Source organism: Clinocottus analis, unplaced genomic scaffold (genome assembly GCF_023055335.1).
Source record: "Clinocottus analis isolate CAN_PGR_092001 unplaced genomic scaffold, fCliAna1.0.p SCAF_8, whole genome shotgun sequence".
NCBI classification, from domain to species: domain Eukaryota; kingdom Metazoa; phylum Chordata; class Actinopteri; order Perciformes; family Cottidae; genus Clinocottus; species Clinocottus analis.
In genome coordinates, this window is record NW_027176240.1 from 20,139,136 (window position 1) to 20,162,333 (window position 23,198).

Genomic DNA, 23,198 nt, shown 5'->3' on the forward strand with positions numbered 1-23,198 from the left:
TCCTCTCCTATCCTCCTTTCCTCCTATCCTGGACTGTGCTGTCCTTTCCTCCTCTGTCTTGTCCTCCTGCTCTACTGAGCTGGCTTCCATCTTTTCCTTCCCCGTCTTGTCCTCACCTGTCCTGTCCTCTTCCTCTCCTCTCCTCCTTTCCTTTTCTGTCCATTGTCTTCTCTCCTCTCTCCTCCCTGTCCTGACTTGACCCCAACACCCAACGTGACGCTCCTGTCCTCCCTGTCCTGACATGTGCTCTCCTCATCCTCTCCTCTCTGGTCCTCGCCCAGTGTCCCTCTCCCCCCTCACTGTGACGCGCCGCGTCGGTCACCCCTACCAGAACAGGACGCCCCCGAAGAAGAAGAAGCCCCGGACGTCCTTCACGCGGCTGCAGATCTGCGAGCTGGAGAAGCGCTTCCACCGGCAGAAGTACCTGGCGTCGGCGGAGCGGGCCGCCCTCGCCAAGGCCCTGAAGATGACCGACGCCCAGGTCAAGACCTGGTTCCAAAACAGACGCACCAAATGGAGGTGAAGTCCTGTTTGGTTTGGTTTTTCAAACCCTTTTACCATTTCATCAATGCATCGGTCCTGCATTCTGGAGGCCTGGTTGGCTCTATAAGGGCCCTCTTGTGGGTCTATAAGGGCCCTCTTGTGGGTCTGTAAGGGTTCTATAAGGGCCCTCTTGTGTGTCTATAAGGGTTCTATAAGGGGCCCTCTTGTGGGTCTATGTGTTCTATAAGGGGCCCTCTTGTTGGTCTACAAGGGTTCTATAAGGGCCCTTTTGTATGTCTATAAGGGTTCTATAAGGGGCCCTCTTGTGGGTCTGTAAGGGTTCTATAAGGGCCCTCTTGTGGGTCTGTAAGGGTTCTATAAGGGGCCCTCTTGTGGGTCTATAAGGGGCCCTCTTGTAGGTCTGTAAGGGTTCTATAAGGGGCCCTCTTGTGGGTCTATAAGGGGCCCTCTTGTAGGTCTGTAAGGGTTCTATAAGGGGTTCTATAAGGGGCCTTCTTGTGGGTCTATAAGGGGCCCTCTTGTGAGTCTGTAAGGTTTCTATAAGGGGCCCTCTTGTGGGTCTATAAGAAGCCCTCTTGTGGGTCTGTAAGGGTGCTATAAGGGGCTTTCTTGTGGGTCTGTAAGGGTTCTATAAGGGGCCCTCTTGTTGGTCTGTAAGGGTTCTATAAGGGGCCCTCTTGTGGGTCTGTAAGGGTTGTATAAGGGGCCTTCTTGTGGGTCTATTAGGGGTCTACAAGAGGCCCTCTTGTGTGTCTATAAGGGTTCCATAGGGCCCCTCTTGTGGGTCTATAAGGGTTGTATAAGGGGCCCTCTTGTGGGCTCCAGGAGGCCCCTTCAGTCCCTGTTAAGACTGATTTCCTTGCTTTTCTGACGTGCCCTTTTCTGATAGTTCAACACACGTTCACACAAAGTCTGAACAGCAGAGATTCACTTTGCTGTCACTTCATTAGATAAAGCGCATGCAGTCTGCTGCAACAGCCCTGCAGTCGCTCCTTCACGCTGAGGCGTCTTATGTTCATGTTGAACTGTTATTCAGTCCTCCATCATGGATGTTGAATACTCAACACCTGCTGTATGGCAGGAGAGGTGGAGACTGCACGAGCTGCAGCCAACATGATGACTAAAGAATTCATTTGCTCACTGTTATGAAACAAATGGAGTAAATACAGTGTCAGTTAGAGTAATAAAAGCTCAAACAGCGCTACACATTTCTGTGAGGCAGAAATAACCACGTTGTGCTGTTTTTTTGTTGTTTTTTTAGGAAGAAAAATTATGTATTTTCGTCTGAAGATTCCTCCTAAATTCACTAAAAGTTTCTATTGGTGACCTCATTTGCATATTTAAACATAACATTTCAGATAACTTGTGAAACAAAAGAATTGCCTCAATGTGAGTAATGAAGAGGGGAAGTTTCATGGTTATATATGCATTCATAACATATGTCTGTTTGTCATTTGACAATACATATCTTAAAAGGCTGTTTTCTCTAAATATGTTCATCAACGTTCATCATTCAATCCTATCAATATTTTTGAAGGTTTTCACTAAAGGATTTGTTAATATCTCATTCATAGCTGGTGTAAACAACATTTAATTGTTAAAAACATGGTGAATTTTGTTTCCATTGGCTTATTTTGTGATTTTTGTAATGATAAAATGCAATATAACAAAATTAAACCAGAAATTTTGAAGCTGGCTTAAATCCAACGTTCAGATTATGTGAGAATGTACACAAATCTGCACACATTTAATTAAAAAAGAATTAAAAACTTGTAAAATCAAGAAATAATCGTCTCAATGTAGTGAAAGAGGTCTCGTGGCGATATTGATTATTAATGTGTTGACCTGCAGTGTTTCCCTTATAATCATGAATGGATTCAACATATTTAATAGATTTTTTTAAAGTGCAAAATTACATTCTGACAGAATAAAAGGTCATTATAAACGAGTCGTGCTTAAAAAAGGGCAATTCTCCTTAATTTTCAATTGTTAAGAATCTTGATCACAAACTCAAATTGAGTGACTGATTTTGAGAATATTTCAGCATATCTTGAACTGATATATACTTATATTGGTGTATTAGGTCCCTCTACAGTGCACGCACGCACACACGCGCGCGCGCGCACAAACACACACACACACACACACACACACACACTTATTGTCATGTCACATGATCAGATGGATACTTGAAATTGTCAACATGTAACCAGCAATCATTATATATCTGTATTTGTAACGACATTTTTTTAGTTTTTTCATATTTCACTTAAAATGATTATGGAGAGAGTAATACTTTAGAACAAACAGAACAAATTACAATTATGAAATGTCAAATTTTTACGGTTGTTATGGATTTTGAAACAATACTAGTTGGGTTTTTCTCTTTTTTAAACAATGCCTGTCTTTCAACATTATTTATTAATGAATTCTTCGGGAATTATAATAATAGACAGATTATGAAAATCATTTAATCTGTTAATCTGAAATATACTAATCGGTTAGTTTAAAACCAGTGAGTTCCCAATATGTGCTCGAAGAGTGTTACAATATTCTGTTCATCGTTCATCTTTCTCCATGTCTGGCCCGGTGCGGTGACGCTGCGCGTGTTTCGTGTCGCTGTCCGCAGGCGGCAGACGGCGGAGGAGCGCGAGGCGGAGCGGCAGCAGGCCAACCGGATCCTCATGCAGCTGCAGCAGGAGGCCTTCCAGAAGACCATCAACCAGCCGCTGACCCCGGACCCGCTGTGCCTGCAGAACAGCTCGCTTTTCGCCCTGCAGAACCTGCAGCCGTGGACCGAGAACACCGGCAAGATCAGCAGCGTGTCGGCCTGCGAGTAGAGCCGGGCGCCATGCGCCGGTACACGGCAGAGACACGCGCCGCGCAGGGCGCCTGGTTGTCGGTCATCTTTGTGCTCTTATTACACGGACACTGGTGCTGCGGCTCCGGGGCCCATCAGCACCCACCCATCTAATGGGGGCCGACTGTCTGGATCCCTTCAGAGGTCTTCAGCCTTTGCAGACTGACGTTTTTGGGAAATATTTCGGAGGCAACGTGATGAACAATATACTCCAGAAAAGAAAAGAAAAGTCCAGAGAGGACCAAGAGAGACTGGCATCAGTGAGTTGTTGTATCATAGTTTACCTATAAGGGACTTGATGTTTCATAAACAGCATATTTTCATACGTGTGCGTGTACATCAGCGTCAATGTGTTTATCCGCCGTGATAGAGGACTTTTTTTTTTTTTTTTACTCCACTGCAAAATAACAGAGCACTTGTTTTTAGCACCTTTGTCTATGAATTCAAACATTATCTAACATACAAGTAAAAAGGAACATAATTCACAGCAACAGACCGATATATGTCTATTTTACGCTTTTTTAAATAGAATTTAGCGTCAGATTAAAAGACACATTATATTGAATGGCACATTTGACCACAGTTAATACATTTCACATTCCTATGGACTCTTATTTTTTTACAAACTGTATTTTCTTATGTTGTGTTGAAGCAGATGTCAGACCTGAGACCAAACACAAACAATGTGTGCATGCTTCAAACTATTGTATTCATACTGATGACAATAGAATATTTTGGGCAGTGAAGTTTATTTAGTTCTCACCTAAATTCAAGGTCTAGCCAGCATTTTCAGCCATATGTTACTTTCATTTTGTGGAAATACCTTCTTTTTTTTTAAATCAAATGTTTATTTCCATGCCTCGTATAGATTGTGCCACTCTTGAATAAACCTAAATGCAAAAAAATAGTTCCTTGTTCCCATTGCAAATGTTTCACTCACTGATGTGTGTTCGATCATCCGGCACAAAACACAACTATAAATGTGACACATTACACATGTAGTAAAATAATGACAACAACAAGATGTGTCCAGTCTTGAACTTAACGCAGCGTTGTATTCATATTCAGAGTATAATCGAGTAAAACAGCCCTTGATGAGAACAACCGGGAGGCAAACCAACATGATGAACACACAACATCTAGGCTGGTTGACTGTTCCCACATTTACAACTTTAATTGGAAACGTGTGAATGTGCAGCAGTAAAGTAACACAGTGACTGGCTTGATAAGAAAACCTGTAATATTAAATAATTATAATGCATAAAGGAAAAGTGTGTAGCATTTCAGGATTTTTTTTTTGAGCAGATATGGAATAAATAATATGTATGATTTTAAATAAGATAAGAAGTGTTTTCGTTAACTTATAATTTGTTATCTATTTCTACAGTTGGTCCTTTTCAAGAAGTCCAGGACAAACCAAACACCGGCTCCTAAGCATTTATCAGTGAGGTTGTAAATTGCAACTTCTACTGCGTTGGAAAGCCCAGGCTTTCAACTGATTCTAGTAAAATTGAAAAGATTTGACGCAAAGCGGGGCTTCGGCACAAGCAGAAAAATATTATTGATATGAGATCATGTCTTACATGATAATTCTGTATTCAAGTGTGAGCAAAGTCACAAAGAATCGCGATAATTGAAATGCACCACCATCAACTCTGTTTTTTACTGTGTTGTATACCGATGTTGGCGTAACGCTACAAGGTAACGCAACAAGGTAATGCTACAAGGTAACGCGACAAGGTAACGCTACATGGTAACGCAACATGGTAACGCAACATGGTAACGCAACAAGGTAACGCAACAAGGTAACGCAACAAGGTAACGCAACAAGGTAACGCAACAAGGTAACGCTACAAGGTAATGCTACAAGGTAACGCTACAAAGTAACGCAACAAGGTAACGCTACAAGGTAACACTACAAGGTAAGGTAATAAGGTAACATAGCAAGGTAATGTAGCAAGGTAACGTAACAAGGTAACGTAACAAGGTAACGTAACAAGGTAACATAACAAGGTAACGTAGCAAGGTAATGTAGCAAGGTAACGTAGCAAGGTAACGTAACAAGGTAACGTAACAAGGTAACGTAACAAGGTAACGTAACAAGGTAACGTAACAAGGTAACGTAACCAGGTAACATAACCAGGTAATGTAACCAGGTAACGTAGCAAGGTAACGTAGCAAAGTAACGTAACAAGGTAATGTAGCAAGGTAACGTAGCAAGGTAACGTAACAAGGTAACGTAACAAGGTAACGTAACAAGGTAACGTAACAAGGTAACGTAACAAGGTAACGTAATAAGGTAAAGTAACAAGGTAACGTAACCAGGTAATGTAACCAGGTAACGTAGCAAGGTAACGTAGCAAAGTAACGTAACAAGGTAATGTAACAAGGTAACGTAACAAGGTAACACAACAACGTAACTGAACAAAGTAACTGAACTGAACAAAGTAACTGACCAATAGAACATACAAATGTAACATAACATAACAACATAACAATGTTACATAACACTGTAACAATATAAATATATAACTACCTTAGCGACCTTTAAATGTTACATAACAGACGTAAAGTCAACATTTTGCTCTGGCTTTACACTAAAGAGTGGAGTCCGAGGAGAACGTCCTGTTTGTTTGATCCACGCACCACCACTCCTCCCACCCTCATTAGAGTTATCAAAATAAAAAATCCATACGCTACATTAATGTGAACGTGAATCCAACTTTTTGGAGTAACCTAACCTGCCCATCATCACAAACTGATCTCCGGATGGCTGAAAAAGTGACATTTTGAAGTGTCACTGTGGGGGGATGACAAGAAACAGGTCCTTCTGCAGGAGAGCCGGCCCCCAGTTATAAAGACAGGGTTTGTGCACAATGTGCAGAACGCTGAGAAAATCTGATTAATATCTTTCAGTTTAGGATTTGACGATGTTTTTTGTAGCTTTTTATTTTTTAAGAATACTGCAAATAATATACTCTCAATTTTCTTTTGTTCCTTTCTTACTTTGACATCACCGTCACACAAACATGTCAATTTTGATGATCTATAAACATTTATCTGATAAAGAAAATATAGTAATGTATTTTTTTGTCAAAAATAGTTTGGGTTGAGTATTGGAGCTGGCAGTGCATGCTGAGCCAGCTGTTCTGCTGTGTGTGTGTGTGCGTGTGTGTGTGTGTGTGTGTGTGTGTGTGTGTGTGTGTGTGTGTGTGTGTGACATGACGTTCTCCAGGACTGCTTTCTAAAAGGTTGAAGAAGAATGTAAAGGAGAATTTCATCATCCACTCAGAAGTATCTGGTCTAAACTGCTGCAGTTGAGCTTTGCTGAAACCTGAGAAAAAGTGGTCACTTACCAGAGCTGATAAAGATGAAGTTGAGAAAAATATATATCGCTCTGCATGGCACATGTTTTTTCTTGTAGTTCTTTCTCTCTCAGTATTTGACACAAAGTGTCTTTATATGATCATAAAAAAACTGTTTATGATTGAGTTTTTAGACATGTTTATCTTCTTCTTTATATTAAAAAACTCTTGTCACTTTGATTTTTTTTTTTTATTTGTAAATTATTTTTAATTTGTGCCTCACTGTGTTTTTGGCAAAAAAAACAGCAATAAACAATTATTTTCTAGAATCCATTCCAACGTCCCTGTTTGTTAATTTGTGTAGAGCACTGTTTCTTCTTGCAACAGAGCTCTCATTTTATTGTGGAGCCTCAGATGGGATTTACGAGTACACCCGAAGTCTACTGCAGCTCTTAAAGTGCTCCTCTCATTTGTTATTAATTTCACACCCGTTAATATGGACATGCATCCGTATTGAAACAGCAGAGATAATTTGATGTGCTCTGAGGCTCCGAGCAGACAGTGAAAGTCATTCCAGATACTTGTAGGAACAGAATGACAAGTTTGCCGCCAAATAAGTAATTTGGTAGCTGACCAGTCTGCCAGGATATTCCATAAATCCACAGATATAATATACAATGTGATCATCAGTGAGCTTTGGAGCTGCTGATTGGTGTATTTTGTTAAACTTTGGACAGAGCCATGGCTTGCTTTTTCCATCGTGTTTATGCTAAGCTAGGCTAACCACATCCTGACTCCAGCTCCATAGGCATCTTTCACAAACATGAGGTGGAAATGCAAACCGTAACCCTGATCCTCTCATGTGGTTCTTTTCAGTGACATAACTTTAACTATAACTTTATCACTTTATGAGTGAGACAACTCATTTTATTTGAGTGGAAACATGCTTTTCCACACAATAGTAGGCTGAAGGAGATCTAAATCACATCAAACACATTTTGAGAGATTTGATTTGCACACACAGACACCACTATATCCTTTGCCACGAACTGGAAGCCATATATTTAAAATCTGAATAAGGCTACAATTTCAGTATTGATAACCTGATCCAAGTCATTAAGCAAATTGGAGTAAAAACATCTATCAGGTTGGGTATGATGTGCAACCATAACTGTCTTTTTCAATTCATCAAAATCATTTACTATAATAGTACAAATATGAAGTTACGTTGACTGAAGTTCTGTCAGTAAAGCTTAACAAACGTATAAACATCACAACAATCATGGGACCAAAATAATTCCACTGTATCTAGAGATATGTCTCCCCCTGCTGGCGCCGAAGAGGCATTACATCCACCGACGATTTCCGTCGCGAAGTGATGATGACGTATTGCGTAAATGACGCGCGACACACAACAACAACAACAGAGCGCTGGTTGTGTAAGCGTCCGAGGAGGACAGTGGAAAGAAAGGTCTCTTATCAACTGCAGACATGTCACTTCTACGGTTATGTGCTACGGCTAGCAGACGTGTACTGTCCAAGAGTTTAGCCGCGGAGTCCGTCTTTACAGGTCAGTGTGTGTGTGTGTGTGTGTGTGTGTGTGTGTGTGTGTGTGTGTGTGTGTGTGTGTGTGTGTGTGTGTGTGTGTGTGCGCTATTAGCTAATGTAGCCTCTTTTCTTGTGAGCCAAAACTACATTCACACACCTGCTGTTTAACGTGTTAGTATTTAATCAAGTGATACTGAATGACTACGTTAATGGTTAAAGTTGTAGCTCGACTTGGATATTCGTCAAAGTAACGTCCGTTAAGGTTAAATCATATTTGGGTCGTAATGTTAGCGTTTTAATCGGCTTTTATTCTGAAATCCGTGTGGTCTCCCGTGTGTCGTGCCCAGGTAGTTTCCGGGCAGCCAGCGGAGGCGTGAAGGACAAAGCGCCGCTGAAGAAGGCCAAAACCCCGCAGGGTCGGTTTGACAGCCCCGAGGAGGCGAGCCAAGCTGCTCTGAAAAGTGAGAACGACGAAGGGAGAACTTTTCTGTCTTTTTAATGTGGCCTCACATTTTGCACTCATGGATTTGGCTGAGGAAGGGAAAACAACAGAATATCAAACGGAACAAATTGCAAAAGGGGGTTGAATAGTATTGTCGCTATGATTAGCACATACCAACAGCGTCTGAAACAGTGCTCGTATGCTCATATATATGTATATATATACACTCGTAACAATATTTAGAATTGGAGATGCATAGTATTTATGTGGTTGTATATTGTCTTCCAATAAATATATAGTATATATATATTATTAAGCTAAGTGTATTCAGCTGCTGTTCTTCTTTTACTGTGAAGGGACACCAGTAGAATCCTGGAATTTATATATTGATTTCATCGCAGCTTGTTGACACTTTAATAACAGAAAACATCCTGAACAATGTCAATTAATTTGGCATTTCTTACAAATTACAGCTGTTTAAGGTTGTGTTGACGATGGAAAACTAAATGTGTCAATCTAAAAGTGAAGTAGGTGTAGTTTTGATGTCCAATTTCCATTTCAATACAATATCATCGACCCCTAGTGTGGACTTCCAATTCCATATCAGTGTAACTGTAGTAAAACATGCGTATTTACTTATATATGTTTATGAAGAATCTGAACTTAATGCTTCATTATACACATATGAGGTTCTCATTGTCCCATAGCTAAACATACACTGATCTTTTTTTTTTTTTTTACAGTAAATACACTCAGTTGCCAGTTTATGAGGTGCACCTAGCTAAAACAAGTGCAGTGTAATACAAGAGTCCTGCAGGAAGTCCAGATCTAGTTGAACCATTTTTTTAGAGGCTGTAGTTTAAGGGAAGAAGTTGTGGGAGGAAAATCATACGAACTAAAGCGTTGCCTTTTCAAGTCAAACCGTTCTCTTGTTGTTCTCCAGAGTTTCCCGATGACGTGAACCCCGAAACCAAGGAGAAGGGTGGTCCTCGGGGACCAGAGCCCACCCGCTACGGAGACTGGGAGAGGAAGGGCCGCTGCGTGGACTTTTAGTTCCACACACATAATAAATTAATCACCCCTTGTGTTATGGAGATGTTTATTTTAAACCGCCGCCTGTTTTTGCCATTTACTCTCCGTTTGAGATCAGAAGGTGAGAATGAAGTTAAAACGGTTCATGATTGGTACTGGTTACTACTGACACGGAACAAGTACTGTCTGCAGTCAAAGGGACAGCTTAAAGTCGCTCCTGGCAATGTTTGAATTTTTTTTTTTAAGTGTGAAGCTCCAAGACATGTTTTGTACATTGATTGTATTTGACCGTGTTGGGCTTCCAAAATAATGTCTCAAATTAAAAAAATATTTAAAACCAGACCCTTTGAGTTTTTTTTGTGTTTTTCTTTTACATAATAAAGTTAAATAAGTGTTCCTACTGAAACAAATACACTAATTCTTTATTGATAGGTTACATGTTAATGTGTTTTTGAAATACATTTGGTATTTTGTGTATATGTTCTTTTGTTGTGTGGGCCCTAGTTCAGAAATAATGTTGCTGTGTGACTGCAATATACAGTATGTGCACTTGTTATTTTGTCCGCTAAGGGGCAGCATAGAGCCACACCGGCCTGCTGCTGTTTCAAATTGAACTCGTGTTGCCTTCATGTGCGCTCAGCAATATTGTAACTATGTTTATTTTAACCACCCAAAGTTATACAAGTTGTATAAATGGTGCGCTCTCGCAGTCAGGGATTCAAGGCAAAGGAAAAGCACGAGTCTTTTTGTCCGGTCCCTATCATGTGGAAATATGAGGAATAGAAACGTAAAGACGTAAACTAACAATTACGGACACGACCGCGTTAGCGGAAACGCACTTGAAGGCAGCACGAAGGACGAGGAAGGGATGGACGGGGCTGAAAGCAACAAAGCAGCTCTGAAGCTTCAACCGCTGGACGCTCGTGGCTAAGCTAACGGTGTTAATGTTGTAAGTAACCCGCCATTTGTATTGTTCTGACACCGAGGCAGGGCTGGAGCTGCTGCTTGAGCGGGTTGTCAGTCAGCCTGCGTGGGTTTTCGATAAATGTCCGACGTGAATGTGGTCGGTGGCAAACACTTCTAGCGCAACGAGAGGTTTCATGAAGAGGAAGCTCTGCTCGGCGCATCAAAGACGCCGAAACAAACAGTGAAAGGGCTCAAGTTTGAATCCAGCGGTTTTGAGCGTTCGTCAATCTGCAAAAAAAACTCTGCAAATTACAAGATTTTGGTCAATAAGTTATCTTAATACGTTTCGCACTCTTTTTTTCATCTTTGCAAAATCACAAAGCAAAACATTTGTGTTGCTGCTGTTTAGTTCTTATCGTTTTTGAGTTGCGGAACAACCACTGAGTCAACTTGCGTGGACGCTTTGGTGGGTTTAGGTGTCGCGTGGGCTCAAGAGGATACCCGTTACATTCAGGAGTGGGTTGGTCCTGGAGCCCTCCCTGTGTGCCCAGTACCCGAGCCTTTGACACCGTTACGCGGCTCTGCTCGACCCCAATGGCTCCTCGCTCTGTGGAGGTCTTGTGTTTGGTGTCACTGCCTTTGTTGCCAGGGTTTCTCTGACCACTGTGTTTGACATATTATATACTGAGGCTCAAACATGGGACATGTATGTATACTTTATTTGTCCCCACGGGGACATTTGTTTGTAGCAGCAGCAGCAAGCAAGTTACAGAGTAAACAACAATATTAATATAAACAATAAAATAAAATGGCAGAGCAGAACATATTACATTTAAGAGAATTAAATAATTAAGAAAAAGTATATACATTGATAAAAAAAAGTGTATACATTGCACATATGTACTTGGCATTTTTGCACGTTCTCTGTTGTTTAAATTGAATTTCCTAAATGAATACTCTCTGAGCTGTATGTATCGTTCATCCCTGTTATTTCTATTTTTGTATATATCTTTTATCCTTTTTATTTTTGTGTCTCTAAGCTGCTACTTTTGTGTCTCCAAGCTGCTACTTTGACAACACATGATAAAATATATACAAATTATATACAATGAAATAGAAGTATATACAGGGACCAACTAAACAACAAAAGCGGTGCTAGGATTATTGATGATTGAATTGAATAAATGTTCTTCTCTCCACCGGCTTGTTCCAGATAGTCCTGTAAGCGAGTATCCAATGCGGTGTACAGTCCTGCTGTGTTTTGGGGGCATCATGGGTAATGTGCTTCTGGCGCAACACGTTGGCTGTTCTCTTTTTGTGATGATATGTTTGCTGTGGCGAGGATATCAGAGCTCTAATTTGGGGCGACAGTCACCGTTGAGGACAAGGAGGACATGTCCTTTCTATCTTCCTCTGGCAACTGTATTGTTCAGTTCAAAACACACACATAAATAGATTCCAGTACTTTTAGACCTGGTATTTAAAGGATATTTAGACCTTCATGTTAGGAAAAAAAAACACGAGCATTTTTCAGGTCAGTAATAATTTTGTAATCAGGTACTAATTATTCATTCTTACAGCATACATGCCCCTAAAAGAAGGTGATCTCAGCATCCTCACTAAGGATGATACGTTCTTTAACTGCTGTTGGTAACCTTTATGACTTGTTTACTTAAAATTTTGGCTTAGGTTGGTTCTTAACTGAGTAGAATGAGGATTAAATTCTTAAATTGGGTTTAAAGCTACCTTTCTTAGCTCCGTTAGCATAGGAAACACTGGATCTTCCTTTACCAAAGAAAAGAAGATAATGCCGCCCCACAACCTTTGCGGCAGCAACAATTAAAGTGATGCGCCTTTTTTGGTTGCTTGACTAGGTGTTTTTCTGCTGCTCCCGTCCACAGCTGCTTTACCCCGTTTTCAAACAACCAGGTATCATTCTCTTAAAAGCCACCTGAAAGCAATAAAAAAAACCTGTCATTTTAACTCACAGAACACACACAACCCCAAAAACCCAAAACTAACCCTTTAAGTTGTGTCCAAACTCAGCACAGCTAGCGTTGATGTTCACACTGTTCACAACCTTATCGATCAGCTTTTTTGCTCATGCCTTTAGTAAATGTGTCTATTTATTTATGGATTAAAGAATGAATGGAATAATTAGCTATATCTTCTATTAAGTCCAGTTTCTGATGTGCAGATGGATGTCATCAAAGTAATGCGTGGAAAATAGAAACACGTTGGTATCGTATCCGCACTAAGTTGGACAGTCGCTCGTGTCTAGCAAACAACAGTTATTGCTGTCTTTTTTTATATTTATCGGCACGAAATGCAGCTGAGCCAGCACCTTTTTCTACACAACATCACTAGCGGCAACATTAGTGTCCTCGGTTCTCGGCGGGATGCGTCCAACGTCTGTGACTGCTCCGCTGCTGCAGATGGACCGTCGCTCTTCCTCTTGGCGCAGTGAGCGGGCAGGTCTGAGCATGCAGTCTTAATGAGATCGGTCAGGTGAGGAGCCAGCGTATCGTTTCCCTGCCTGGACCCGGCTGCTTAGTGACCCCACAGCAACAGGCAGAGACGTTTCACTCTCTAAGCAGCCGGATGTGAGCGTGTGTTCCACTCAGATATGTGTTCATGTGTAACCAACGTTTACAAGGAGTGCGTTCTTAGTGGTAGAGCAGTGTCGTCCTTCAATCAGAGGATCGTCGGTTTGATCCCCTGCTCCGCTAGCCCATGGCGATGCGTCCTTGGGCAAGACACTTAACCCCAAAATAGCTGTGCCGACGGTGAGTGAATGTGTTTGACTGTTCGTTGGGCATGTGGCTTCTTCCATCAGTGTGTGAATGATATCATGTTGTGTTGAAGCGCTACGACGAGTGATCGGAAGTCTAGGAAAACACTATTCTAGTGCAGGTTAAGTTACTATTTAGCTGCTTTAGAGCCAGCTATTTCCTTCAGGAGTTAATATTGACTTAAAACAGAGCTAAAAGAGGGTGAATATGTCCGTATCTGCTGTAGCACATAACATTTGGTTGGGTCAATCTGGTTTTGTTGGCTAAAGGGTTTGATCTATTAAAAATTAAATTAATTATGAATGTCTCTGCTTTTGATTATTTTCATTTGAGCAGCTGAAACCAAAGAAGTTACTGAAACAATGAATTGTAATAATCGGCAGCAGTGGAGTTGGGTCTCCTTAAGACTTCAGTACTGGTTGATTTTCAATTTCTATTTGACAAAAGCATGTTGTCTCGTCTTAATGTGCCACGTTTCTTCCCCGTCCTGTTACAGTTCTCCTGCATGGGCCTGGACTCCACAACATGACGGTTGCTCTTGAGCAGACGCCGGACGAAAAGCTGCGCCTCGAGCTCGCAGTTCCTTCAAGGTGCGCGGATGAAACCAAAACACTTCAACGATTGCAAAGCAGCACATTTGTTATCTTTTTGTTTTGTTCTGAAAGTTACTGAAATGTTCTGTTCCCTTTTTAGTTGACACAACCTTCCTACTTTTAACTTTGTCCGATGGAAGCCAAGGGACGCAGCCCGAGGTGGAAGATGCATCTCCCAGAGTTTAAACCTGGCACAGGGCGGTCGAGTCCCACTCCCAAAGACGTGAAAGGAGGTGAGGTGGAGAGAGGGCGGGACGGAGGAGAGCCGCACAAAAGTGTCACCATAGCTCCCACGTCCAGGTATCTGACAGGCAGACAGTACGTAACGAGGAAGCCTCTGTTCTCTGCAGAACAACACGCCTCCATCTTGAAGAAGACACATCCACAGAAGCACACAGAGAAGGTGAGGAGGATTTATTTGCTCTTTTTGTTGAATAGCTTTTTTTATTCACTTGCTTTTTCTTTAAAAGCACACTGCTCAAGTTTGAACTGAATATCATCAAATGAATGTAAAGAGAGTAAGTACACACACACACACACACACACACACACACACACACACACACACACAAACACACACAAACACACACACACACACACAGATATTTTGTACCCGTCTTGTTCCGCCAACTTTTTTGATCATTAATTATAAAACAAAGTTCTTGAAATACCCCACGAGCAATCTATAAAGAAATGTTATGAAATATTTGAATAAAATAGAGAAAAAATACTATTTTAAGAAAGGCAGAATCTTACAATAATAGTCATAATTTTACGCTACAAAGTTATTAAACTCTGAGAGAGAAAAAACGTATATTTTTGAACAAAATGCGTTATGATTACATTATATGTTCATGTTTGAGCATTTTCTCGCTTGACAGTCTCACATAATAACATTTAATATTTCATACGAGAATAAAACTTTGTCTTATGATTTCAATTTGTTTTTCTTGGTGTATCGGAGTCATTTCACACAGCGACGAGGGGAAGAAACTTTTCTATATAAAAGTGGTATTTAGTCTCTGAGACTGAGGTGGTATATTTAGCAAACAGAACTCACAAATTGAATAAAAAAAAGTTTAGTTTTGTGATACATTAACGAGTAAGGAACCACAACTAGCTTTATGATGTCAGTTTAGAGTCCAGAGAATTTGGTTTCACAGATAAATGACCATGTAATCTTAAGAGAATATCATCTTTTTTATCATAAATGTAAGACTTAAATCTAAAAATGTTTTTGTTTATTTAAAACTTCAATATTTTCTCTGAATATCACCCCCTTCCCCCAGCTCTGTGATTTATGCATCAGTGCATAATGAATGCCCTATGAATGCACAATGGCCCTATGAATGCACAATGGCCCTATGAATGCACAATGGCCCTATTATACGGTTGCAGTTTTCCACGTAAAGTAAAAAAAAATCTCGAATTATTACAAATATGTCTTCCATTTTTCACTTAATTCTTAAAATCTTTATTTAATTGTTATTCTTCTATTTATTATTATTAAATGGCCCAAATATGTTGTAATCCGATATTCTACTCTGTCTTCAGTCTAATGTAAAACACTGTTCTTGTCACTTTGAACTTTACTTCATTCAAGAACAGGCAGCGAATTTCTATAATAGATGAATATCTATATGAAAAGTTATCAGTGGATTCAGTGGGAACGCTCTTCTTCTTGTGTCATCACTGTTGATCTGATCCAAACGGTCGTGTCGGAGTAGAACCATGACAGAAGTTTTACATAACTGAGTCTCTACGAGGCGGCAGTGATGTCATGTTTTAACTCTGTCCGTTTCCTGTCTCGTAGGAAAAACACTTGGGTGTTAGGAGAGGAGAAGACGACACGGACGTCTTTACCAAACCAAGATCGGAGCTGAGCCCAGAGAGCTTCAGCCTCTCTCACAGCGACGTCTCGAGAACTGACCCGGGCTCACCCTTGGGTGTCTCCGATCTCGGGGCCGGGCTGCGCCACGACGAGCACGCTTTTGGATACCACGGCAGCAGATCAGCTCAGCGGAGCCTCTCCAGCTCCGTCCTGGAGGTCCAGAGACTGAGCCCTCCCCGTAGGCCGCAGCTGACCTCCACTGTCCTGTATCCTACCTACACTCCTCGCTCAGGCCACTCCAGGTCGGACCAGACCCAGCTCAGACTGGAGGGGAGGGAGCAAGAGAGCAAACTTCGCTCTTCTGGGCGAGACATGAAGAGACGTCCGATGTCGATTCATCAGGCGAACTACTGGGACTGTGCCATCCCCAAAGCTTCGCCCCCATCTCCAGACCGACAGTCTGCAAGCTGGGACCCAAACAGGGAGTACCAGGACCTGCTGGACTACACTTACCCTCTGAGACCTGGACAGGTGGTCTGTAAGGCGGACAGCTCCAAGCTCCGAGGAGACTTCCTCCTCCAAACAGGCTCCAACCTGCAGGACTCGGGGATCGAACTGGACCACCTTTGTAGCTCCACGAGCCTGTCAGGGTTGGACTTTTCCCTCAGCGCAGGTCACGGGTCACCTGACATGCAGGGGTTCAACAAATCCTCAGAAGGGCCGGACCCCGTGGGTCTGTCCCTGGACAGTTTGGACTGCCTTAGGAACGGAGGTGGAATGAGTCGGTTTGACGGCCCCGCCTCCACCTCCGCTGCTTTCTCCCTATCTCCCAGCGTTCTCCCGCGGTCCAGGTGTGTGTGCAGGGAGGTGGACGAGGAGTTCTGGCCCCTTCCGGATCAACTGGAGGAGCTGCAGCTGCTGTCCAGACGGGTCAGTGCTGAAGGACGCTCTTCACTGAAGTACCAGACCGTTCAATCCCGAACCCCCTCCAAATCACTGCTACTTTGCATTAATGATGAGGTCTATGTTTTCTATGTGTGTGTGTACTTATATATTTATATTATATTTGTACATGCTCATTAGGAGCTAATCAAAATGCACATTCACACAATCTGAAGTGTCTTGCTCGCAACGTCACTCACTGTTTCATGAAACATATTATTTAATATTGTAAGATTATTTATATATATTTATATATATATATATACACACACACATTATAGAAGATATTTAGATTAAAGAAACGGCATTGTCAGAGTTCTGTATTCTCATGTTTCTTGTTTAGTTTTAATAGCTCGGATAAATGTCCTACACTTACTGTATATATATACTTATTGGTCCATGTGTGCAGGTGAGGGAGGTGACTGCCCAGCTGAGCCGGCCTGTCACAACCAGCTGGGAGTCTCTGGAGCCGGGCGCCACCTCCATCACCCTGCCTGAGAAACGGGAGGCTGAAGACTGTGGTGAGGAAGAAGAGGAGGAGGAGGAGGAGAAGGCTACAGTCAGAGAGCTGGCAGGTGGCAATGAAGACACAGATGAAGGAAAAGATCCAGACAGAGAGGACCGGAGCGCTGCTCAGACCGGTATGATAGAAACTTTATTCCATTTTCGGTAATGAAAGATCTGGCCTCTCGTGTCAAATAGGTGAATAAATGTGCTGTTGGCGTCTGCTGACCTTTATTGGCTAAACTGTGTGCGTGTGCGTGTGTGTGTGCGTGCATATATCAATACATTTCTTGTATATGCAAATCATATATACATCTATGTATGTACATCTGTGTGTAAGTGTTTGTAGACCAGTTGCCAAAAGTTTTGAGTGACAAATACATTTAGATCTTTTTGTCCGATGCTACTATGTTATACTGAAGTATATTTACAAGCGTTTCATAAGTGTAAAAAGCTTTTATTGACAATCACATTAAGTTTATGCAAAGAGACAATATTTGCAGTGTGTTGAATTTGTGTGTTTCTGTGTGTCTCCGGCTGTGTCCTCGTCAACACTCTCCCCTACGTTAAGGAGAGAATCACTGACATGAGGTCAGCTGGATGCAGTGGACATGTTTTTTGGGGGGATTAAGTTAATCTTAATGGCAAAGGGACTTTGCAATCAATTGCAATTCTTCTGATTGCTCTTCATAACATTCTGGAGTATATGCAAATTGCCATCATAAAAACTGAGGCAGCAGACTTTGTGACAATAAATATTCGTGTCAAAACCTTTGGCCAGTGGTGTATGTGTGTGTACAAATTTATATATTACTTTTTTTCATGAAAATTCCCTTTGATTTATAATGAGTTTTCTAGTCCAGAAAGCGTAAGTGACCCTCGATCATTACTGAGCTAAATATTTTGGGTAGCCATTTTTCTTCGGGCCGTCTGCAGTCTACTCAGTGGTTGGATTTAAAAGGTTGAAACTGTGATTTGTTCAGCTGTATATCCCAGTAGTACTAACCCACATCAACATTAACTTTATTTCCATTGTTTTAGGATTAGCTTTGTTTGAAGCAACAAACCGGTTATCATTTCAGCTTGTCGGCTTTATTGTGCACTTAAAACTGAAACAGGAACCTGTTACTATTCATATGGGCACACATTTTGATGCTGAACTCAATCTTTAACCAATGACTGGTGAGTCATTTTGTCCTTTTTCAGGTGTCAGATGGATCTTTGTGTCTTTCACTCGTCAGTCCGGTTGGACCATTGTACCGCTCTTTGTTCTCTATGTACAAACCAAACCATTGATTTGTAAAGAGGACTTTCTACAAGCTAAAAGCATGAAAGTAAATTCAAAAACATGGAGTCGTCCCCTTAGACATCCCACTGTAACGTAGCAAGCTTTTGTGGATGGCTTTCATTTTGTTTGTCCAAGTTCTGAGAAAATATGTCTCTGAGGTTTCTGCTTTACAGCTGAAAGATTCTCCAAATCTGTCTCTTCTCCATCAGCAGCTGATCACAGGGACTCTGAGACAGGGAGCAGGACCGCTGGAGGTTGTGTGGAGCCTGTAGGAGGAGGACTGAGTCCATCCAGTCTCAGGGAGGTGGAGGTTTTGGCGGAGCAGCTGTGCGGCCTCACACTGCCCGGCAGCCGGATGAGCAACCGGGACGACCGGGAGCAAAGTGACTCCCTGATGCAACACATCCAGGTAGAGGCACGTTACCACCTTCCAGGCGATAGTGTGACTGCAGTCCTCCGTACAAACGACTGTGTGTGTGTGTGTGTGTGTGTGTTCCAGGTCTTCAGCTCACACCTGGAGCAGCTCATCCAGCAGCTATACGCGATGTCGGAGAAGATGGAGCTGTTGGCTGCGCCCACGGTGAACATAGACGACGTGAAGTCGTCTCTGGCTGAGTATCAGGTGAGGACGGAGCCTCAAGGCCTCGTCATACTCCAGAACGGATGCACTTGAGCTTCTGTTTCTAGCGAGTGGTTTTCTTCGCTAAATATAAAGACGTCTATAAAAAAAAAATAACCCTACAATTCAATAGTGGTTTGTGTGTCAGGGACTTCTTTGAGTGGCAAATATGTCATTCCATAAGAAGTGGACGTACTCATCGTGACTTCACCTGTTGGTTTGTGGACTGTCACTTTGAAGCATTGAGTTCGACTCTTCAGCCATTGCCTTTTTTTTTTTTTTTTTTTTTTTGCAACCAATGAACTGCGGTTAGCAGATTTGAAATGCGGAGGAGTGATGTAGAGACTCCGTATACGGCGCTGGTACCAGCAGTAAGACAGCCCTAAAACATACTCTGCTTCTATTTGACTATAAAAGGACCATAATTTACTAAATGAACATTGTGCTGTATTGAAGCAAACATGAAACTATAGATTAATAAACTCATGTTTACAATGTTTACTGAGGGCATAAATGAAGTAAGAAGTAGGGTTTTTTTCTCACAGGCTTCCATACAATCTGACTTCTTTTTGCACCAGTGGAGGAGGGACAGGGGGTCTCTCCTCCACTGGTGAGAAGAAAGAACGCAAGTTTAAAATACTTCCACATAGGCTTTACTTGGCAAAACCGGAGGTTGCCGCCTGGTTAAACCCGGGACAAATGACCTGTCTGCAGTAGAAACGGGTCTTCATCGACTCCAGCTCCGAACTGCAGTAATAGAAAAACGCCACCAGGTGCTTTTTTTTGATTGTTTAATCACCAAACTTTCAATTCACCAAGTGAGAAATGGCCTTTATATGCACTCTTCAAAGCTACAAGACTCCACTGATGGAAACAGTTGTTTTACTAATCATTATGAAGAAATTTAAAAAAGCATACTTGATCGAAACTAAATGCAAACTCAGCAAAACCATCTTTGTTCGTCATTCCAATATCACCAATATGGGATTTTTTTAAAAGCGATTAAGTAACAGATATAAAAGATCTGTGACGTTAAACGTGACAAAACAGAAACTTGAGTCTTTTGAAGTGGGTTTTCCCCGTGTTTAAATAAATCTGCATGCAGTGCGAATCTCAATGGGAAAAGGGAACAAACGAACGTAATGAAGAAACGCGTCTTCCTCAGCAAACACAGCCCAACACGGGGAGTTGACGAACCGCCACGAAGTTGTCACTCACTTCACGCACATCCTGTCCTGCTGACGGTGTAACGTGGCGCTTCTCCTTGTCAGAGTTTTCAGAGAGAAGTGAGCAGCCACCAGCCTCTGACCTCCTGCGTTCTGCACAGCGGACGGCTTCTGCTCGGCTGCATCAACAGCACGTCTCCACGTCAGTCCGCTCGCTCACTCGCTCAAGTCATTATAAACAAACCTGTCGGCCATCTTTTCTTTCTTTTTTTCTCACTGCGCTCTTTTTTTTTTTTGCGTTTCCAGTTTTAAGAGATGCCCTGCTGATGATCGAGGGGCGGCGTGGAGCTCTGGAGACCCACAACGAACACTTCTTCTCCTCCATCCTGTCCGCCATGGACAGCCTCACCCGGCCGGGCCCGGTACAGCAGAGCAGAGGGGAGGGGCCCTCGGGGGTCCGGGGGGCCACTTTGTGAACAGACTCGTCTGTGCTGGTTTTATTGCACTTACTTCGTTGTCGTTATCTTGGGTTCACCCGAACAATTCAGTTTTCAAATTCAAAGCTCTCACTTATGTGTCTTTCTCTTTAAACATGTTCGGGTCACGTGTGCCGGTCGGGTACGTGCAGCCCTCGATTCTTGCTCTCCATTACGAGAAATCAGGAGGAAAACTGTTTAGTGTCTAAACTGAACCGATCACAGGAAAAAATGGTGCATGGCAAATGTTCTTTCATGCTTTTTTTCCCACGTGATTACAGTCACCATTATATTGATCTGATCACTGGTTCTGTTCTTTCAATATGCACAGGAAGAATACTTATTTTTTTCTTGCTCTGGTCAATTTTTAACATGTCTTCTTTCCGACTAGTGAAAGATGAGTGTTTATTTTACTACTTTGTCTATTTGATCTGAAGATTTCTCCTAAATTAATCAAAATATCCCATTTGATAATGCATTATTTGCATAATTAAATATAACATTCCAGAAAACTTGTAATTCAAAAACCGAATGTCTTAATTGAAGTAATTCATTGGGGAGGTTTTATGGTGATATTTATTAATACATGTTCTAACCCTATTCACCTCTCGTGTCTTCAACATGTCTGTCATTTTACATCATCAAGTCTCCACACAAAGGTTTCATTCCTATCTATATTCTGAAGGTTTTCATTTACAGGTTTTCATTTGTAGATTGATTTTTTTTTCCGAAGAATTATGGTGATAATTGATTTTTATTTAATTTATTTTATGACAAGGTGATATAAACAAATATCCCAAATAATCTGTTGACATGATAGTCAAAGGTTTTTACAAAGTAGAACAGTATTTTTTTTAACCGAGCTGTATTACATGTTCAGATATCTGTTCTGGAAATAAACATATGTTTTCAGATAACTTGACATACAGAAAAATAATTTGTCTTAATGTAATTTATCAACTGGGGAGGTTTCATGGGGATATCTGTTAGTCGTCAAGGAGAGTAGTCGCACACTCGAAGCCACGAAGCACAAACTACGAGTGTGCGACTTCTCTCTTTTACATTGTTTTCCAGTCTTTTACAGGTGGGCACCTCCATCACTGTTTTTTCCCCTCTCTCATGCTTGATGTCTACTAGGTAAAGCTTTATACTCCAGTCACCTGTACCGTTTCCCCTAAAATGATAAATGGCACATTCAAACAGAATCAAAAACTGAATCTATCTTTCATATTCCGCCTCTCAGTTTGTCTCCCGTGCTAACCGTAACACTTCAGAGAGGTCTCTCCTTCCTTCACAGATGTGTAAGCAGTGTGCCACCTGAAGCTGAAATGAAGTTAGAAAGTCCACAGAGCAGCGGCCAGAGACATGTTGGCATTCAGTCTCAAAGCTCAACAGGAAGAACCAAAAGTATCAAAGATTCCTTTTATGATTCAATCATAACTTCATCATTTAAAGTTACTGCAGGGAACTTTTAACTGGTCATTAAACGGTCTCAATTTAATCCTGAGGCCTCCCATATGAGCTACATTAGTAAATGAGACCATCAGAGAGAAGATTGGCCTTTTTCTAATAGTATGTAATGCTTCAGTGCATTGTCAAGCAAAAATCATGCAGCTTAACAAACATGTTGAAGGCTCAGCTCAGCCTCCGGCTAGAACTGTCTCTGACATTCCTGCACAAAACAATGGACATGATTGGAAGTTAGTGTGTGGTTCCCACAGCATTGAAATAGGATCCACTCTGATTTCTTTCCAGAATCTGTGCTATGACTGTCACTGTTATGGCTGCATATATCCGCTTGGGCTTCTGCTCATTTAGGGGAAGTTTTCACAATACAGTATTTCTACCAAAGTAATTCAATGAAGCAGTGTTTTTAAGTTGTGGTTTATGCATTTGCCGTATTGTGTGCTATCTGGACACTTAGAGGAAACCAGAAAGGTTGCTGAACTGACATGCCAATCAGGTCAAACTGGCTTGCAATTTCAAAGACTTTGGCGACTTCGTTTTGGGTTAATGCCAATTACGAGCGAAAGCAGCTGCTCCGGTTTCCAGATGAAGTCTTGATGGTTGTGGCCCCCACACAGACATCAACACAGGAAGACGTGGGATAGGGACAGAGTTGAACCAAATTGTTGTTTTTCAAGTCAAGTAAGTATCAAGTCTGGGCACTCAAGTCCTAAGTCAAGTCATAAACTTTGAGGTTTGAGTCCTAAACAAGTCAGATTGCTCGTTTCAACAAAGAATATTATTAAAGTTGTACATTTAGCTCCGTCCCACTGAATTTAACTGAGTTATACAATTACTTCTTGAATGTGTACTTTTTTTTACTGACTCAGCCTAAGGTGTACAGGTGCTGACAATGAGCTACCTGTCTTCCTGGTCACGCCTCC

At 41.7% G+C, this 23,198-nt stretch overlaps 3 protein-coding genes across 6 annotated transcripts in view; all 3 read left to right on the forward strand.

Annotated features, from left to right (window-relative positions):
- tlx1 (T cell leukemia homeobox 1) overlaps window positions 1-3,561 on the forward strand; it is a 5,311-nt gene extending 1,750 nt beyond the window's left edge. Inside the window, exons 2-3 of the mRNA XM_068568476.1 lie at window positions 282-519; window positions 3,134-3,561. Of these exons, the coding sequence (XP_068424577.1) occupies window positions 282-519; window positions 3,134-3,344 (449 nt within the window). The 3' untranslated portion in view covers window positions 3,345-3,561. The remainder of the gene's footprint in view (window positions 1-281; window positions 520-3,133) is intronic.
- Window positions 3,562-8,074: 4,513 nt separating this feature from the next.
- On the forward strand, window positions 8,075-10,033 carry sdhaf4 (succinate dehydrogenase complex assembly factor 4). Its single transcript, XM_068568434.1, has 3 exons — window positions 8,075-8,239; window positions 8,565-8,678; window positions 9,603-10,033. The coding sequence occupies exons 1-3, from the start codon at window positions 8,161-8,163 to the stop codon at window positions 9,710-9,712; spliced, it is 303 nt and encodes a 100-aa protein (XP_068424535.1). The 5' UTR covers window positions 8,075-8,160; the 3' UTR covers window positions 9,713-10,033.
- A 516-nt stretch (window positions 10,034-10,549) lies between these two features.
- cep68 (centrosomal protein 68) lies at window positions 10,550-21,936 on the forward strand. Of its 4 annotated transcripts, none has more exons than XR_011077089.1 (9): window positions 10,550-10,640; window positions 13,886-13,979; window positions 14,083-14,385; window positions 15,796-16,743; window positions 17,165-17,396; window positions 18,757-18,956; window positions 19,047-19,169; window positions 20,332-20,534; window positions 20,639-20,689. XR_011077089.1 is itself a non-coding variant. In XM_068568152.1 (9 exons), exons 3-9 carry the CDS (start codon window positions 14,116-14,118, stop codon window positions 20,806-20,808), a joined length of 2,040 nt encoding a protein of 679 aa, XP_068424253.1. In that variant the 5' UTR covers window positions 10,550-10,640; window positions 13,886-13,979; window positions 14,083-14,115; the 3' UTR covers window positions 20,809-21,936. The 4 variants fall into 4 exon arrangements, 3 of the variants coding, with proteins under 3 accessions (XP_068424253.1, XP_068424255.1, XP_068424254.1); XM_068568152.1 differs by having other exon boundaries at window positions 20,438-20,534; window positions 20,639-21,936; XM_068568154.1 differs by having other exon boundaries at window positions 18,760-18,956; window positions 20,438-20,534; window positions 20,639-21,936.
- The last annotated feature ends 1,262 nt before the right edge of the window (window positions 21,937-23,198 follow it).

What these genes read in the sequence shown, in the direction of transcription:
- sdhaf4 (XM_068568434.1), top strand. Translation starts at nt 8,161, where the DNA reads ATGTCACTTCTACGGTTATGTGCTACGGCTAGCAGACGTGTACTGTCC. An exon ending in CGCGGAGTCCGTCTTTACAG is followed by an intron (nt 8,240 to 8,564) that starts GTCAGTGTGTGT and finishes TGTCGTGCCCAG; the next exon opens with GTAGTTTCCGGGCAGCCAGC. An exon ending in GAGCCAAGCTGCTCTGAAAA is followed by an intron (nt 8,679 to 9,602) that starts GTGAGAACGACG and finishes GTTGTTCTCCAG; the next exon opens with AGTTTCCCGATGACGTGAAC.
- cep68 (XM_068568152.1), top strand. Translation starts at nt 14,116, where the DNA reads ATGGAAGCCAAGGGACGCAGCCCGAGGTGGAAGATGCATCTCCCAGAG. An exon ending in CACAGAAGCACACAGAGAAG is followed by an intron (nt 14,386 to 15,795) that starts GTGAGGAGGATT and finishes CCTGTCTCGTAG; the next exon opens with GAAAAACACTTGGGTGTTAG. An exon ending in CATCAACAGCACGTCTCCAC is followed by an intron (nt 20,535 to 20,638) that starts GTCAGTCCGCTC and finishes TTGCGTTTCCAG; the next exon opens with TTTTAAGAGATGCCCTGCTG.